General features: G+C 44.5%; 2 protein-coding genes and 3 non-coding genes across 8 annotated transcripts in view; 1 reads left to right on the top strand and 4 right to left on the bottom strand.

Moving 5' to 3' along the window:
* LOC119161271 (arylsulfatase B) overlaps window positions 1–19,667 on the top strand; it is a 150,798-nt gene that overhangs the window by 37,063 nt on the left and 94,068 nt on the right. The gene's annotated exons all lie outside the window — the stretch shown is intronic.
* TRNAV-AAC (transfer RNA valine (anticodon AAC)) lies at window positions 1,992–2,064 on the bottom strand. Its single transcript has one exon. It is a non-coding gene; the product is annotated as a tRNA-Val (tRNA).
* LOC119161272 (uncharacterized) lies at window positions 8,749–17,342 on the bottom strand. The gene has a single exon (XM_075879619.1). It carries the CDS (start codon window positions 17,314–17,316, stop codon window positions 15,967–15,969), a length of 1,350 nt encoding a protein of 449 aa, XP_075735734.1. The 5' UTR covers window positions 17,317–17,342; the 3' UTR covers window positions 8,749–15,966.
* Window positions 8,886–8,958, bottom strand: TRNAV-UAC (transfer RNA valine (anticodon UAC)). The gene has a single exon. It is a non-coding gene; the product is annotated as a tRNA-Val (tRNA).
* Window positions 12,318–12,390, bottom strand: TRNAV-UAC (transfer RNA valine (anticodon UAC)). The gene has a single exon. It is a non-coding gene; the product is annotated as a tRNA-Val (tRNA).

The raw sequence follows: 19,667 nt of genomic DNA on the forward strand, positions 1-19,667 counted from the left end.
CCGACGCAGCTATCACCCTGTTTCCGCAGTCAGAAACGGCTGCTGATACCGCTCCGACAGAGCCCATTCCAAACGCGTCCGCTCGCTATCGCGGCCGAAAGTGGAATCACTACACCACAAGCACGGGTGCAGAACACGTCTTCATGCTGTCGCCATCTGCCAGACCTGTTCCTGTGGCTGCCTAAAAAGACGACATATTGCGTCACCTGTGCCGTAATGTTTCCTCGAACGTGGGGGCTCAAACAGCTACAGGGTCATTTGTATGGGTCCCTGTGCTGCCTAGGAAAAACGAACACATATTCGTCTATTTCGAAAACATCAGGGACGTTTTTATCACTACTTGAAGTGATTATTCTAGAGATCCTGAAAGTGTGTTCTTACAATTGTGAGAAAATAAACGCAAACTATTCGTACAAACGCGTCCAAAAAATAAAAAAAAAACATTTGCCTGCCAGAGATCGAACCTGGGACCTTCCGCGTGTAAGGCGGATGTGATTACCACTACACCACAAGGCTTTTTTTTTTCTTTATCCACTACACCACAAGGCAGGCTCAGAGCACCTCTTCGTGCTGTCGCCATGTGCGAGACTGGTTACTGTCAGTGCTTAAAAGGGTGACCTATTGCATCATATGTGCCGTAACGTTCTCAAACTTGGGGGCTAAAACAGCTCCAGGGTCATTTGTATGGGTCTCAGCGTGGTGTAGAAAAAACGAATACATATTCGTCTATTTCGGAGACTGTCACAAACGAACGCTCCGAAAAAGCGCGTGCCGCGGAATTCTAGCAACAGTAACGATACCAAGCGCCGAGAGACGCCTCAAGGTCAAAAATAAAGAAGAAAACGAGCATCCAAAAACTCCCTGGGCGCGTTGTCTCTCTCTATCGAAAGCGTAGTCTGGCCGGGCAACCTCCTCACAGTGGTGGCGGAGCAAGCCTTGGAAGGTTCTCGAAGGAAGGGGCGGGGTGATGTGGAGTTTCGTCACGAGTGTTAGACGGCCCTCGAAGCTTCTCGCTCTTTCCCCAGCCTTGGCTGTGCATCGCGCCGACGAAACGTTGAGAAGTTTCTGGAATCTAGCGCAGAAGGTATTTATTTGAGCAGCAGAAATAAGAGAACAGGAGAAGAAGAAAGTATGCGCCAAAGTGCGTAGGGTGTTTCCGCCGTGTCGTCCGCAAAGGCTCTGTCCTCAGAGACAAAGAAGGTAATGAAGAGGATTTCCACCTGAGGGGTGAAGACTCGTGCTACAAGCAGAAGAGAGTGTCTACCGCCAGGAAGCGAAGACGCGCAGCAACAGCTGCGCGTGGGAAGCCGACGTGTTACCGGCGAAGAAGTTTGGTGCTTGGAAGCGGCCAATTGAAGACGCGAGGTTTCCTGGAAGAGAAACTTCGGGGGAGCGAAACGACAACAGCGCTGTACTTTGAGTGAGTGATTCTTGGAAGAGTATCATTCAGACTTTGTTCCAAGGAGTGTGGACTGAATAATTTTTTCAACTCTTTAGTCTTTAAGTGTCTTGGTTGTTCGATGCACGTGATTGCATTGTAGTGCGTATTGTTGTTTTTGTCCGTTGTTTCGAGTGTGCCTGATTGTACTGTGTAGTACGTTGTTGGATTGGAGACATCGTATTAAACTGCTACCGAGTGTGCATATTTGTGTATCGTTTGATCTGACATATTTGAGAATAAAATTTGGTTTTGTTTATCAACTCTCGGCTCTGACTAGTGCTTTGGGCCACCGCTGGCGTCCACTGACGTGCCAAATAGGACCACTTCAAAATATTCCGTGCTTTCGTGGTGCAGTTCGGGGGGCCAAGACTTCGGCCTTGGAATTAGCCCGGCGATCACCTCTCTAAATAACGGGAGCTGAAACAAAAACATCAAGGACGCTTATATCACTACTTGAAGTGATTATTCTAGAGATCCTGAAAGTGTGTTCCTACACTTGTGAGAAAATAAACACAAACCATTTGTACAAACGCGTCCGAAAAAGAAAACAAGTGCCTGCCAGGGATCGATCCTGGGACCTTCCGCGTGTTTGGCGGATGTGATTACCACTACACCACACGCACAGGTGCAGAGCATGTGTTCATGCTGTCGCCATGGGCCAGACCGTTTTCTGTGAGTGCTTAAAAAGACGACATAGTGCGTCACATGTGCCGTAACGTTTCCTCAAACGTGGGGGCTCAAAGAGCTACAGGGTCATTTGCATAGGTCTCTGTGCTGAGTAGGAAAAATGAATACACATTAGTCTATTTCGGACACATCAGGGACGTTTTTATCACTACCTTAAATGATTATTCTAGAGATCTTGAAAATGTTTCCTTACATGTGTGAGAAAATAAACGCGAACTATTTGTACAAACGCGTCCGAAAAAATAATAAAAAAACTTGTGCCTGCCAGGAATCGAACCTGGGACCTTCCGCGTGTAAGGCGGATGTGATTACCACTAGAAGACAAGAACGGGTGCAGAACACGTATTCGTGCTGTCGCCATGGGCCAGACCGGTAACTGTGACTGCTTAAAAAGACGACATATTGCGTCACATGCGCCGTAACGTTTCCTCAAATGTGGGGGCTCAAAGAGCTACAGGGTCATTTTTATAGGTCCCTGTGCTGCGTAGGAAAAATGAATACATATTCCTCTATTTCGGAGACATCAGGGACATTTTTATCACTACCTGAAGTGATTATTCTAGAGATCTTGAAAATGTGTTGTTGCACTTGTGAGAAAATAAACGCGAACTCTTTGTAGAAACGCGTCCGAAAAAAAAAAAAAAAACATGTGCCTGCCAGGGATCGAACCTGGGAACTTCGGCGTGCATGGCGGATGTGATTACCACTACACCACAAGCACGAGTGCAGAGCGCGACTTCGTGCTGTCGCCATGCAGACTCGTTACTTTGACTGCTTAAATGGATGACTTATTGCGTCATATTGTAGCAATGTCGAAGGACTCGGGGTGAAATAAAACGTATTTATTAAAGGGCGAACCTGTGCCCACAACTAAAAGACAATATGGTCGTGGATTGTTTCAGCAGAACACCAAATATGATGATGATGATGATGATTCGACAGTCATAGCTCGTACCCACTCAGGGGGATTGGCCAAGAATCGATGACTTAATTCAGTAAGTTTTTTTTCAATATCGAAACCACCCACCAGAAAAAAAAAAAGAAAAGACACCCTAGGCAGAATGAAAGGAGTGCAATGGTTGTTTGTCACTCGTTCAGATAAGACAATTTCTCTTTACCTTGAATAGGAATCAGCATGGTTAAACAATGCTCTTGTGTATGTAGAATTTTTTTTCCACGAATAATAATCACGCAATTAAAAGCTTAATTCTTTTACTATCTATAAGGTACTTGCAAACTGCATAGAAAACGTTCTCGTGGCTGAAGCCCAGATCGTAAGCACCAAAGGAAAGTATGTTTTATATAGTGAAATTCAGCCCCAGGCCAGCGAATGGGAGGATTAAGAATGTTTTCCTGAGCAATTTGTATCGGCGGCATGATAAAAAATAGTGCTCTATTGCTTCCAATTCTGAACAAAAGTTGCATAGTGCTGATAACGCCAGACTAGCCCTATGCGAATAGAAGTTTAACGGGGGGCACGACATCAAAATCTGGTTATTATGGTTTCCAACTGTCTTGTAGGACACCAATGAATTTTTCATGGAAATCTTAAGTGAGTAAATTCTGGTTTGACAGTATTGCTTTCATAGCGTCTGCACTAAGCGCAAGTTTTCTGTATCTTGTCGCAGTTATAGTGGTCACTTTGGGAAGGACTGATAGTACTGGCCCTTCCAATGCTGCTCGTGCTAGAGATTCGGCGATTTCATTTACTTCTAAGCCGCAATGACCGGGTACCCATACTAATTTCAGTAGCTGCAGCTGAGGAGGAACTAGCATAAGGAGCGTCTTTAAGGCCATCGATTTTGTTGACGCCGTAATCGACGTACATACTGACAGGGAATCCGTGATTATGATCGCGTTAGCGGCATTCAAAGGTAGCTTTCGCAGCGCTAGAACTATTGCCAACAGTTCAGCTTCAAAAACTGGGCTGAAACGCGGTAATCTTGATGAAAAAGACCAGTCAAGCGAATGGGAGTATATACCTGCACCAGTCTTTTCATCCATTACTGAAGCATTTGTGGCTATATATTATTTGTTTCTGCGTGTGCAAGATAATCCTGCAGTCAGCTATTTAGGACCATATAGGATTGTAATTTGGGCTTAGAGGGAAAAATCTCATCGAATTCTAACTTATGAATTTGGTTTGTAACCTGTGCCGCAATCACATCTTGAATTTTTACGTTTAACCTATCTAGTTGTTTCTGGACAAAAGCAATTTGAGGTGTTCGAATGCGTGGCCAATGGGCAAGAAAAAAGGTGTCTGGGTCATTTATAAAATTATATTCATATCGTCTTGGTGCATAGCTATAAAATTTCAGAAACGTCTGAACCGTTAGGATACGAAAACGGCAAGGCAATGTAGGTAATCGTGCTTCCTGATACATAACATTGTTTGTTACAAACCTAGGAAGTCCAAGACACAATCTCAAGGCTTCTCGTTCCGGTATAACAAGAGGCTTTATTTTATAAGCAGGGCCACCTGAGCACAATACGCACCCAAATACGACACTAAAGAAGTCTGCCTTCTTCTACTTCTTCAAGAGGAGCCCCAAGCGCGTGCCGCACATCAGCCGGGGCCAGCTGGGTTCTCGTGCTATCTTCATTGTCTCTGCGCAACATTAGAGGGCGCGCATGTATGTCCCTGTGCGCGCGTTGATGGGCGCGTTGTTTGAATGCAGGCAATATGTCGCGGCAATATGTGCCGTAACGTTCTCAAACTTGGGGGCTCAAACAGCTACAGTGTCAATCATATGGGTCACTGTGCTGCTTAGGAAAAGCAAATACATATTCATCTATTTCGGAGATATCAGGGACTTTTTTATCAATACTTGAAGTTATTTTTCTAGAGATCCTGAAAATGTGTTTGTACACTTGTGAGAAAATAAAGGCAAATTATTTGTAAAAACGCGTCCAAAAAATAAAAATATGTGCCTGCCAGGGATCGAACGTGGCACCTTCCGCGTGTTAGGGGGATGTGATTACCACTACATGACAAACACGTGTGCAGAACACGTATTCGTGCTGTCGCCATGGGACATACCGGTAACTGTGACTGCCTAAATGGATGACCTATTGCATCATATGTGCCGTAACGTTCCCGAACGTTGGGGCTTAAACAGCTACAGGGTCATTTGTATGGGTCCCTGTGCTTCGTAGGAAAAATGAATAAATATTCGTCTATTTCGGAGACATTAGGGACGTTATGATCACTACTTGAAGTGATTATTCTAGAGATCCTGAAAGCGTGTTCTAACACTTTTGAGGAAATAAACACAAACCATTTGTAGAAACGCGTCCAAAAAAAAAAAAAAACAAGTGCCTGCCAGGGATCGATCCTGGTACCTTCCGCGTTTTAGGCGGATGTTATTACCACTACACCAAAAGCACGGGTGGAGAACACGTATTCGTGCTGTCGCCATTGGCCACACCGTTTACTGTGACTGCTTAAAAAGACGACATATTGCGTCACATGTGCCGTAACGTTTCGTCAAACGTGGGGGCTCAAACAGCTACAGGGTCATTTGTATAGGTCCCTGTGCTGCGTAGGAAAAAAGAATACATATTCGTCTATTTCGGAGACATCAGGGACGTTTATATCACTACTTGAAGTAATTTTTCTAGAGATGCTGAAAATGTGTTCTTACACTTGTGAGAGAATAAAAACAAACCATTTGTACAAACGCGTCCGAAAAAAAAACATGTGCCAGCCAGATTAGATCCGGGGACCTTCCGCGTGTAAGGCGGGTGTGATTACCACTACACCACAAGCACGGGTGCAGAGCCCGTCTTCGTGCTGTCGCCATGCGCCAGGCTGGTTACTTCGACTGCTTAATGGATGACATATTGCGTCATAATGTAACAATGTTGAAGGACTCGGGGTGTAATAAAACGTATTTATTAAAGGGCGAACCTGTGCCCACAACTAAAAAGGACTATGGTCGTGGAACGTTTCAGCAGAACACCAAAGACGATGATGATAATGAATTTCCACAGTCATGGCTCGTACCGTTTCAGGGGGGTCGGCGAAAAAGCAATGATTATTTCAGTAAGTTTTTTGTTCAATATCGAAACCACCCACAAGAAAAAAGAGAAAAAAGAAAAGACACCCTAGGCAGAATAAAAGAAGTGCAATGATTGTTGGTCACTCGTTCAGATAAGACAATTATTCATTACCTTGAATAGGAATCAGCATGGTTGAACAATGCTCTTGTGTATGTTGGAACTTTTTTGCATGAATAATAATCACTCAATTAAAAGCTTAATTCTTTTACTTTCATTAAGGTACTTGCAAACTGCATAGAAAACGTTCTCGTGGCTTAAGCCCAGATCGTAAGCACCGAAGGAAAGTATGTTTTTTATAGTGAAATTCAGCCCCAGGCTAGCGAATGGGAGGATTAAGAATGTTTTCCTGAGCAATTTGTATTGGCGACAAGATAAAAAATAGTGCTCTATTGTTCCATATTCTGAACAAAAGTTGCATAGTGGTGATATCGCCAGACCAGCCTTGGCGAATAGAAATTTAATGGGGGTACATGACATCGAAATCTGGTTATTATGGTTTGCAACTGTCTTGTAGGACACCAATGAATTTTCCATGGAAATATTAAGTGAGTAAATTCTGGTGTTGACAATCTTGCTTCCATAGCGTCTGCACTAAGCGCAAGTTTTCTGTATCTTGACGCAGTTATAGTGGCCACTTCGTGAAGGACTCACAGTACTGGCCCTTCCAATGCTGCTCGTGCTAGAGAGTCGGCGATTTCATTTACTTCTAAGCCGCAATGACCGGGTACCCATACTAATTTCAGTAGCTGCAGCTGAGCAGGAACTAGCATAAGGAGCGTCTTTAAGGCCATCGATTTTGTTGACGCCGTAATCGACGTACATACTGACAGGGAATCCGGGATTATGATTGCATTAGCGGCATTCAAAGGTAGCCTTCGCAGCGCTAGAACTATGGCCAACAGTTCAGCTTCAAAAACTGGGGTGAAATCCGTTAATCCTAATGAAAAAGACCAGTCAAGCGAATGGTAGTATGTACCTACACCTGCCTTTCATCCATTACTAAAACATCTGTGGCTATATAATATATGTGTCTGCGTGTGCAAAAATAATCCTGCTGTCGGCTATTTAAGACCATATAGGACGGCAATTGGGGCTTAGAGAGAAAAATCTCATCGAATTCTGTCTGAAGAATTTGATTTGTAACCTGTGCCGCTATCACATCTCGAATTTTTACGTTTAACCTATCTAGTTGTTTCTGGACAAAAGCGATTTGAGGTGTTCGAATGCGTGGCCAATGGGCAAGAAAAAAGGTGTCTGGGTCATTTATAAAATTATATTCATATCGTCTTGGTGCATAGCTATAAAATTTCAGAAACGTCTGAACCGTTAGGATACGAAAACGGCAAGGCAATGTAGGTAATCGTGCTTCCTGATACATAACATTGTTTGTTACAAACCTAGGAAGTCCAAGACACAATCTCAAGGCTTCTCGTTCCAGCATAAGCAGAGGCTTTAATTTATAAGCAGGGCCACCTGAGCACAATACGCACCCAAATACGACACTAAAGAAGTCTGCCTTCTTCTGCTTCTTCAAGAGGAGCCCCAAGCGCGTGCCGCACATCAGCCGGGGCCAGCTGGGTTCTCGTGCTATCTTCATTGTCTCTGCGCAACATTAGAGGGCGCGCATGTAGGTCCCTGTGTGCGCGTTGTTTGAATGCAGGCAATATGTCGCGGCAATATGTGCCATAACGTTCTGAAACTTGGGGGCTCAAACAGCTACAGTGTCATTTGTATGGGTCCCTGTGCTGCGTAGGAAAAACAAATACATATTCATCTATTTCGGAGATATCAGGGACGTCTTTATTACTACTTGAACTGATTTTTCTAGAGATGCTGAAATGATGTTCGTACACTTGTGAGAAAATAAACGCAAGCTATTCGTACAAACGCGTCCATAAAATAAAAAAAAACATGTGCTGGCCAGGGGGGATCGAACGTGGCGCCTTCCACGTGTTAGGGGGATGTGATTACCAGTACACGACAAGCACGGGTGCAGAACACGTTATCGTGCTGTCGCCATGGCCCAGACCGGTAAGTGTGACTGCTTAAAAGGATGACCTATTGCATCATATGTGCCGTAACGTTCTCAAACAAGGGGGCTCAAACAGCTACAGGGTCATTTGTATAGGTCCCTGTGCTGCGTAGGAAAAATGAATACATATTCGTCTATTTCGGAGACATCAGGGACGTTTTTCTCACTACCTGAACTGATTATTCTAGAGATCTTGAAAATGTGTTCTTACACATTGAGAAAATATACGCGAACTATTTGTACAAACGCGTCCGAAAAAATAATAAAAAAACTTGTGCCTGCCAGGAATCGAACCTGGGACCTTCCGCGTGTAAGGCGGATGTGATTACCACTAGAAGACAAGAACGGGTGCAGAACACGTATTCGTGCTGTCGCCATGGGCCAGACCGGTAACTGTGACTGCTTAAAAAGACGACATATTGCGTCACATGCGCCGTAACGTTTCCTCAAATGTGGGGGCTCAAAGAGCTACAGGGTCATTTTTATAGGTCCCTGTGCTGCGTAGGAAAAATGAATACATATTCGTCTATTTCGGAGACATCAGGGACGTTTTTCTCACTACCTGAACTGATTATTCTAGAGATCTTGAAAATGTGTTCTTACACATTGAGAAAATAAACGCGACCTATTTGTACAAACGAGTCCGAAAAAATAAAAAAAACATGTGCCTGCCAGGGATCGATCCTGGGACCTTCCGCGTGTAAGGCGGATGTGATTACCACTACACCACAAGCACGAGTGCAGAGCGCGACTTCGTGCTGTCGCCATGCAGACTTGTTACTTTGACTGCTTAAATGGATGACTTATTGCGTCATATTGTAGCAATGTCGAAGGACTCGGGGTGAAATAAAACGTATTTATTAAAGGGCGAACCTGTGCCCACAACTAAAAGGGACTATGGTCGTAGAACGTTTCAGCAGAACACCAAAGATGATGCTGCTGCTGATGATGATTTCACAGTTTTGGCTCGTACGCACTCAGATGGATCGACCAAGGATCGATGACTTGATTCAGTAAGTTTTTTTTTCAATATCGAAACCCCCCACCAGAAAAAAGAGAAAAAGAAAAGACACCCTAGGCAGAATAAACGGAGTGCAATAGTTGTTTGTCACTCGTTCAGATAAGACAAATATTCATTACCTTAAATAGGAATCAGCATGGTTAAACAATGCTCTTGTGTATGTTGGAATTTCTTTTGAACGAATAATATTCATGCAATTAAAAGCTTAATTCATTTACTTTCATTAAGGTACTTGCAAACTGCTTAGGAAACTATCCGTGGCTGAAGCCCTGAATGTAAGCACCGAAGGAAAGTATGTTTTCTATATCGAAATTCAGCCCCAGGCTAGCAAATGGGAGGATTAAGAATGTTTTCCTGAGCAATTTGTATCGGCGACATGATAAAAAATAGTGCTCTATTGTTTCCAATTCTGAACAAAAGTTGCATAGTGGTGATATCGCCAGACCAGCCCTATGCGAATAGAAACTTAACGGGGGGACACGACATCGAAATCTGGTTGTTATGGTTTCCAAATGTCTTGTAGGACACGAATGAATTTTCCATGGAAATCTTAAGTGAGTAAATTCTGGTGTTGAAAATATTGCTTCCATAGCGTCTGCACTAAGCGCAAGTTTTCAGTTATAGTGGCCACTTCGGGAAGGACTTATAGTACTGGCCCTTCCAACGCTGCTCGGGCTTGAGAGTTGGCAATTTCATTTACTTCTAAGCTGCAATGACCGGGTACCCATACTAATTTCAGTAGCTTCAGCTGAGGAGGAACTAGCATAAGGAGCGTCTTTAAGGCCATCGATTTTGTTGACGCCGTAATCGACGTACATACTGACAGAGAATCCGTGATTATGATCGCGTTAGCGGCATTCAAAGGTAGCTTTCGCAGCGCTAGAACTATTGCCACCAGTTCAGCTTCAAAAACTGGGTGAAATTCGGTAATCTTAATGAAAAAGACCAGTCAAGCGAATGGGAGTATATACCTGCACCTGCCTTTCATCAATTACTGAGGCATCTGTGGCTACATGTTATTTGTTTCTGCGTGCGCAAGATAATCCTGCAGTCGGCAATTTAAGACCACATAGGATTGTATTTTGGGCTTAAAGGGAAAATCTCATCGAATTCTATCTTAAGAGTTTGATTTGTAACATGCGCCGCAATCACATCTCGAATTTTTTCATTTAACCTATCTAGTTGTTTCTGAACATTAGCAATTTGAGGTGTTGGAAAGCGTGGCCAATAGGCAAGAAAAAAGCTGTCTGGGTCATTTATAAAATTATATTCAGATCGTCTTGGCGCATAGCTATAAAATTTCAGAAACGTCTGAACCGTTAGGATACGAAAACGGCAAGGCAATGTAGGTAATCGTGCTTCCTGATACAAAAAACTGTTTGCTACAAACCTAGGAAGTCCTAGACACAATCTCAAGGCTTCTCGTTTCAGCATAACCAGAGGATTTATTTTATAAGCAGGACCACCTGAGAAGAATACGCGCCCAAATACGATACCAAAGATGTCTACCTTCTTCTACTTCTTCAAGAGGAGTCCCAAGCGCGTGGCGCACATCAGCCGGGGCCAGCTGGGTTCTCGTGCTATCATCATCGTCTCTGCGCAACATTAGGGGGCGCGCATGTATGTCCCTGTGCGCGCGGTGATGTGCGCGTTGTTTGAATGCAGGCAGTATGTCACGGCAATATGTGCCGTAACGTTCTCAAACTTGGGGGATCAAACTGCTACAGTGTCATTTGTATGGGTCCCTGTGCTGCGTAGGAAAAACAAATACATATTCATCTATGTCGGAGGTATCAGGGACGTCTTTATCACTACTTGAAGTGATTTTTAAAGAGATCCTGAAAATGTGTTCGTATATTTGTGAGAAAATAAACGCAAACTATTCGTACAAACGCTTCCAAAAAAAAAAAAAAACATGTGCATGCAAGGGATCGAACGTGGGACGTTCCGCGTGTTAGGCGGATGAGATTACCATTAGACGACAAGCACGGGTGCAGAACAAGTATTTGTGCTGTCGCCATGGGCAAGACCGTTTACTGTGACTGCTTTAAAAGACGACATATTGCGTCACGTGTGCCGTAACATTTCCTCAAACGTGGGGGCTCAAACAGCTACAGGGTCATCTGTATAGATACCTGTGCTGCGCAGGAAAAAAGAATACATATTCGTCTATTTCGGAGACATGAGGGATGTTTATATCTCTACTTGAAGTGATTATTCTAGATCCTGAAAATCTGCTCTTACACTGGTGAGAAAATAAACGCAAACTATTTGTACAAACGTGTCCAAAAAATAAAAAAAACATGTGCCTGCCAGGGATTGAACATGGGACCTTCCGCGTGTTGGGGGATGTGATTACCACAACACGACAAGCACGGGTTCAGAACACGTATTCGTGCTGTCGCCATGGGCCAGGCTGGTTACTGTGATTGCTTAAAAGGATGACTTATTGCTTCATATGTGCCGTCCCGTTGTCAAACATAGGGGCTCGAACAGCTACAAGGTCATTTGTATGGGTCCCTGTGCTGCGTAGGAAAAACGAATACATATTCGTCTATTTCGGAGACATAAGGGGCGCGATTATCACTACTTGAAGTGATTATTCTAGAGATCTTCAGAGTGCGTTCCTACACTTGTGAGAAAATGAACGCGAAGCATTTGTACAAACGCGTCCAAAAAACATGTGACTGCCAAAGATCGATCCTGGGACTTTCCGCGTATTAGGCGGATGTGATTACCACTACACCACAAGCACGGGTGGAGAACAGGTATTCGTGTGGTCGCCTTGGGTCAGACCGTTTACTGCGACTGCTTAAAAAGACGACATATTGCGTCACAGGTGCCGTAACGTTTCCTCAAACGTGGGGGCTCCAACAGCTACAGGGTCATTTGTATAGGTCTCTGTGCTGCGTAGGAAAAAAGAATACAAAACCTTCTATTTCGGAGACATCAGGGACGTTTATATCACTACTTGAAGTGATTTTTCTAGAGATGCTGAAAATGCGTTGTTACACTTGTGAGAAAGTAAACGCGAATTATTTGCACAAACGCGTCCGAAAAAATAAAAAAAAACTTGTACGTGCCAGGGATCGAACCTGGGACCTTCCGCGTGTAAGGCGGATGTGATTACCACTACACCGCAAACATTTTTTTACCATGGTATTTATTAAAGTTCTTGGGCAATCATGACAAAATCAAGCGAACAAAAGTACAATCAGATCGCGAAAGTAAGCGTTCAAGTGTTACTCATAAACACTAAATGCCTAACACAGCGCGAGTTCTTCACATGGAGAGTTCTTCACATTGTGTTATACAAACAAAAAAGGGGTGAGGTCAAACAGTTCTCTAAGACGGAGTACCAGTCCGGTCTAAAGTCTAGCTCGTCGTAAATGTTTTTCAGGTGAATCGCCATTTGAATGAAGTGTGCGCTTGAAGAGGTGGTGGGCTCTACATTGCGGTCTTGCATTCGTGTCTTCCACAAGTTGTGCATACCCATGAGGAAAAACATATCATATGGTACTTCATGAAGCGCTGCTGGCAGAAGATAACGTATTGTGTGAGAATTAATGACGAAACGTTTTTTCAGTGCTCGCTGAAGGACATCCCAAAACAGTATGGCATCTTTGCAGCTAACAAAGCAATGTTCAATCGTTTCCGGCACATCACATAGACGGCAGTTAACAGACGGAATGAAAATACCTTTTCTTTCTAACCATGTGTTTACCGCCAATGTTTCAGAGTGGAGTTTATAGAAGAATGTTTTTGAATTCGGTGGAATGTACATTTTGCGCACTCGCTTCAACTCATCGTGACCTGGAAGATCGGCGTAGAGTGAACGGTACAATGGAGGTGGGAAGAGTGTACTCAGTAGGTCTTTATACAGCGCCTTGCGCGATACTGTGTACAGGTATTCTACAGAGAAGCGAGCTTTAAGGAACTGAACTGCGAGGTAAACCTCCAGCATGAATCCCCACAAGCATGGGCGTTCGGAAAAGTTGGATGAAGCAATTAAATCTGGTAAGCAATCAACGAGTGTAACCTGCAAGAAGGAACGGATTACAGGATGGGAACTGTCTCGAAAAAAGAAGAATCGGAACACTATTTGCCATAGATAAAGGTGTTTTAGTCCTAACCCACCCTCACTAACTGGCTTGAATATATTATCACGACGCATGGGCTCAAAAGTCGAAGACGATATGAAAGTAGCAAAAATTCGATGAAAGCGTTGTATATATAATCTTGCGCAATGAATAGGTTGCAATACATAGTTAAGTTTTGTTGCTGAGAAAGTATTGCAAGCTTCAGCGCTCCCAAATATCGAAAGTCGATAGGCCACAAATGTCTGGGCCTGTCGTTCAAGCTTAGGGACGCGTTCCTTCCAGTAATGCGCACTGAATCTATATGCATGCAATGGTACACCGAGGTATGTTGGAGGAGTTCTTGTACAATTAATTCCTGCAAAGTGGTTCGGTGTGCTACCCCACAAGCCAAACCACAGTCCTAAACTTTTAGAGGCATTTAAACGAGCTCCTGATACTACACCGAACTTTTCAATAGTATATACCACATTTTCGACACTTGGTTTATCTGTGCAAAAGAATGCGACATCGTCTGCATAAGCCAATACTTTAACCTCACTGCCTAATATTCTAAAGCCACGAATGCAACTCGACTGTATTATGCTTAAGCACAGTGGTTCTAGATAAAGTGCAAATAAAAGAGGTGACATCGGGCATCCCTGTTTTACAGAAGAGCGAATAGAAACTGGCTTAGAGAGTTGACCATTAACTATCAGACGAGTTGAGCATTCATTATAGCATAATTTAACGGCTTTAAGAACAACTTTGCCAACATTAGCTTGTTCGAGAAGAGAAAAAAAGGAAGGAATGACTAACACGATCAAAAGCTTTTGCAAGGTCCACCTGTAGCATTGCAAGATGTTTTTGAGAACCATGACAGTATTGAAGCACTGCTCGAGCGACATGTATATTGGTTTGTACGGATCGACCTCTAATCCCACATGTCTGATGAGACCCAATGAGGATCGACATAGCAAATTGCAACCTATTTGCTAATACTTTTGCGAAAATTTGTAGTCCACATTTGACAGCGATTTCGGTCTGTAGCCCTCGACGAAGCGAAGTTTTTCCTTGTCAGTTGTTTTCGGTATTAACACAGTGTGACTTTTGCAAAAAGATTCTGGGAGTGTATCCATGTCATAACTCATCTGAAAATTATTCAGCAATATAGGAGCAAGCGTTTTCTTGAAAGCTTTGTAAAATTCGCCTGAGATGCCATCAGGCCCCGGTGTTTTCAATAAAGGCAAGTTGTCGATTGCTTGCTCGATTTCCTGTATAGTAATGGGCCCATTAATGACTGCACAATCATCGTCCTTCAAGGGGTTCACAAGAGAAACAAAACTAGCCTTGAGGTGAGCATCAAGATCATCAGAGGAACAGCTAAATAAGCTGTTATAGTACGTTTCGAACGCCAAAGTAATGTCTCCGTTATCTTTTATGAGCACATCGTTAAAGTACAAGTCTGGAATAACTTTAGAAATCGCATGGCGTTGCTCATCAAGTAATGCTTGCCGCGTCAGTTGCTCAGAATTTAAAGTGCGCTAGTTCCTAGATCTAATACGTGCCCCTTGGTAGCGAGCAGCATCATATCTCTGTAGTTGGCACTTAATATTCTCAATATCTTTGATGTACTTTCCCGGCATTTCGCATTCCATCTCATAAAGATTGCAAAGACTTTTAAAAAGTATCTTTTCATCATTCTTTCTATAGAAAGACTTAACAGCCCCAATTTCTAAAGCTATAGCACGAACTTCTTGTTTAAAAAGCTCCCAAGCAGCGAAGATATGAAAACAATCAAAAAAGATTGCCTCAATGCTATCTGGACGCGATTCATGAATTCTTGATCACAGAGGAGCTTCGCATTCATTTTCCAAAAGGCCCACTGGGGACGGAATTGTTTGTGACGATTTTCACCAATTTGCGCTATGACAATACAATGGTCTGAGAATGATACAGCTTCGGTGCTGCAGAAAATTTTACGAGATAGGAGTGATGAGGACACGTAAATCCGGTCAAGGCGAGCATGAGAGCTGCCTTGTACTCTTGTATATGCTGTTGCCCGATTCGAGACCCCGATGTCAATTAGTCCTGCATTATCTACAATACCGGATAAAAGCTCACCACTCCTGTCACTTTTTCCAGACGAATTATAACGATCAATAGCTTCACATACGCAGTTGAAATCTCCCATAAGTACCGTGCATCTGTCGACGTCAATTAAATTACGCACTTTTTCAAATAACACAAGCCGTTTCGGAACATCATTAAACGCATACAGATTGATGATTCTCCATGGCACTCCTTGTAACAAAAAATCACAGCATATATACCTGCCCTCTTCATCAACACTAGTGCACAATGCTGAACAGGGTAGGCTTTTTCTCAGAAACAACCAACAGCCCGCAGATAAACCTTTAGCATGTGAGACACACACATTAAACTGAGACAGAAAAGGCCGCAGGGCCTTCTCGGTCTCTTCCTCGCTCTCGATCTTTGTCTCTTGAATGGCGACAAAGTCGAGACACTTCCGATTGAGAAGTCTACGGAGTTGTGCTTGTTTCTGCGAAGACCTAAGGCCGCGTACGTTCAAGGTGGCAAATATGAGTCGCTCAGACTGCGCCATGGTGACTACCTTCTAATTCGCTTATCGTCCCACTTGATCAGTCCCAAGAGTTGGCGCTGAGGCTTCCCGTGAGCCCCCAGCAGGCCTCCTAGTTCGGGATCGGCGACACTTCCCCTTTGGCGTGGACTTTCGGTGACGGCGTGACTCCCTAGTCACTGACGCTGTGTCACTCCCTTTGCTTGAATCCGAGCTGGAGGATGCGCGACGTTTCAGTATTGCTGTATCCGTAGAGATCTGCATATCATCTTCCGACACTGCACCATGATGAAAAAGCTGCTGCGGAGCTGCAGCGCAAGCAGGTGATGAACTTTCTGCGGCATCCAGCCCAGAGTCTCTATCTTGTACTGGTGGTTCTTCGGCATCTTTATGGGTCAGCGCAACAGCACTCTCCAAAGGAACTCCTACTTGTGCTAGGGGTGGTGCGGAGTCGTTTTGGGTATGCTGCTTGCATGATTCACTTGGCTCTTTGCACGCAAAACTTTCAACTGTGTCAACAGCGAGTGACTTTCTTTCCTCTTCTGGATTCCTTGTGGTAGAGCTTGCAGCATATGACATTGACGGAGTGTCTCCCGTTGCATCCAAAACCTCGGTGGCATCCATAATATGCTCTTGTAGGTTATCATCTGGCTGTTTTGTGTGCTGTCGCAGCTTGTTGGCGTATGTCATAACACAATCTTCGGCCGAACGACCGAAGCGTCGACAGTTGTCACAGCGAGGGGTCCTGCAGTTTCGACGGATGCGTCCAACCTTACTGCACCGAAGGCAAAGTGGTGGGCGGCCAGGTATCAGGACGAGGCTTTGCACTCCGCAGACAACAAGAATGTGAGGAATATCCGCAATGCGAACTCCATCAGCAAGGGACAAAACAACATCCCTATTTAGCGTCCGCATTTGTTCCATGTCCGCTACTTTCCAGCTTTCTTGTGATATTGTCTTGACCTTCCCAAAAGCTTGCAGTGCCTCGCACACATAGGCGTCCTCTAAGCGCTCAGGAAGCCACATAAGCTTCAACTTCACTTCCGTGGGCTCCAGGTCTATAACGAGGCATCGACGACTTTTGAAGAAAAATTTCCCTCTTGTGACCAACTTTGTTTTCGTCAGCGTTGACTTGCATGTGACCATCCAAACATGAGACATTTGAAATTGACCTATGGAGCTTATTTCCTTCAAGTCAATGATGTCCCGAAGAGCATCTCTAAAATCTTGAACCCGGTAGGGGCGACCAGCTAAGTCCGCATGTAAAAAGACAGAGTCCACAACAAGCTTACCGGTGGGAAGGCGAGGAAGTACAACACGGTAGTCGTTGCCGCTGGCTGAAGCCTGAGCAGCACCTCGGCCCATGGCCGATAAATCCTTCGAAGCGGAGAACATGAAAAACGCGTCCGTTCAGAACGTCGTCTTCGTCTTTCTCCCCCACTACACCACAAGCACAAGACGTGCTCTGCACCCGCACTACACCACAAGCACGGGTGCAGAGCACGTCTTCGTGCTGTCGCCATGCGCCAGATTACTTTGACTGCTTAAATGGATGACATTTGTAGGCCCGTGTACTCAGGTTTGGGTGTACGTTAAAGAACGCCAGGTGGTCAAAATTTCCGGAGCCCTCCACTACGGCGTCTCTCATAATCATATGGTGGTTTTGGGACGTTAAACCCCACAAATCGATCTATAAATGGATGCCATATTGCGTCATATTGTAACAATGTTGAAGTACTCGGGGTGTAATAAAACGTATTTATTAAAGTGCGAACCTGTGCCCAGAACTCAAAGGGACCATGGTCGTAGAACGTTTCAGCAGAACACCAAAGATGTCTGCCTTCTTCTACTTCTTCAAGAGGAGTCCCAAGCGCGTGGCGCACAACAACTGGGGCCAGCTGGCTTCTCGTGCTATCATCATCGTCTCTGCACAACATTAGAGGGCGCGCATGTATGTCCCTGTGCGCGCGGTGATGGGTGCGTTGTTTGAATGCAGGCATTATGTCAAGGCAATATGCGCCGTAACGTTCTCAAAGTTGGGGGCTCAAACAGCTACAGTGTAATTTGTATGGTTTCTGTGCTGCGTAGGAAAAACAAATACATAATCATCTCTTTCGGAGATATCATGGACGCTTTTATCACTACTTGAATGATTTTTCAAAGAGATCCGGAAAATGTGTTCGTACACTTGTGAGAAACTAAACGCAAACTATTCGTACAAACGCTTCCAAAAAACATGTGCATGCAAGGGATCGAACGTGGGACGTTCCGCGTGTTAGGCGGATGTGATTACTACTAGACGACAAGCACGGGTGCAGAACACGTATTGGTGCTGTCGCCATTGGTAAGACCGTTTACTGTGACTGCTTAAAAAGACGACATATTGCGTCACGTGTGCCGTAACGTTTCCTCAAACGTGGGGGCTCAAACAGCTACAGGGTCATTTGTATAGATCCCTGTGCTGCGTAGGAAAAAAGAATATATATTCGTCTATTTTGGAGACATCAGGGATGTTTATATTGTGGGCATTTAGTATACGCATCCTCTTCACCAGTACATTATCATCATTATCATGTGTGGCTCAAGCACCCTCATCGTTGTCGCGTAGCATCATCATCTTGGCTCATTCATCGTAGCTGTCGGCTGCCGGTTCCTCGGGCCTAATAAAAGGTAATCCAAACCAAGACTTCATACGTGGTGGAGGTGCTGGGTATGGAGGCAAAGTTTTGTATGAATCGCCGAAAGTAAGAGGCGAGACCAAGGAAACTTCGCAAATTTTTTGGTTTGTCAGGTGAGGGAAGCGAAGCACTGCTGCAGTTTTATCAGGGTCGGGACGAATTCCGTCCTTGCTCACATTATGATCGAGTACCTTGATAGATCTGCTGGCGAAATGGCACTTTTTGGTGTTAATTTGAAGACCAGCGCCCGCAAGACAAGTAAGGACCTCGTCCAAGCGTTGCAGATATCGAGGAAACGTCGATGAAAAGACAACAATGTCATCGAGGTAACATAGGCAAGTCTTCCATTTCAGGCCACGCAGCACGGTTTCAATCATGCGCTCAAAAGTTGCAGGCGCATTGCATAGACCGAACGGCATAACATTGAATTCATATAGGCCGTCCGTGGTTGCAAACGCAGTTTTTTCTTTATCATCTTCGTGCATGGGGATTTGCCCATAGCCGGAACGCAAGTCGAGGCTCGAAAAGTATTCAGCACCCTGTAAGGAATCTAGGGCGTCGTCGATGCGTGGCATGGGTTATACGTCCTTCCTAGTGATCTTATGGAGTGCTCGGTAATCGACACAAAATCGTACGGAACCGTCTTTTTTACGTACCATAACGATGGGCGACAACCAAGGACTGGTTGAGGGTCGGATTATCTCCCGTTAGAGTATATCGTCTACGTTTTCTTCAATGGTTTTTCGTTCGGCTAAAGAGACGCGCTACGCCGAGACGGCATCCGTTACTACTGGTTCAGCTTCTGAGATTGCCGATTTCATCCTCCGAGCCATTATACTGCGTCATGGTGCTCCACGTGTGTTGCTCAGTGACCGTGGAAGGGCCTTTCTTTGACAACTTGTGAACGAAATTCTTCACGCTTCCGGCACAACTCAGAAGACTGCCTCTAGTTATCATCCCCAGACTAACGGCCTCACTTAGCGATGCCACCGCACTCTTGCTGACATGATCACCGCCTATATTCAACCAGACCACAAAAACTGGGACGTTGTTCTACCATTCGTCACT

The sequence above is a fragment of the Rhipicephalus microplus genome, chromosome X, assembly GCF_043290135.1.
Source record: "Rhipicephalus microplus isolate Deutch F79 chromosome X, USDA_Rmic, whole genome shotgun sequence".
In the NCBI taxonomy this organism is placed as follows: Eukaryota; Metazoa; Arthropoda; class Arachnida; order Ixodida; family Ixodidae; genus Rhipicephalus; species Rhipicephalus microplus.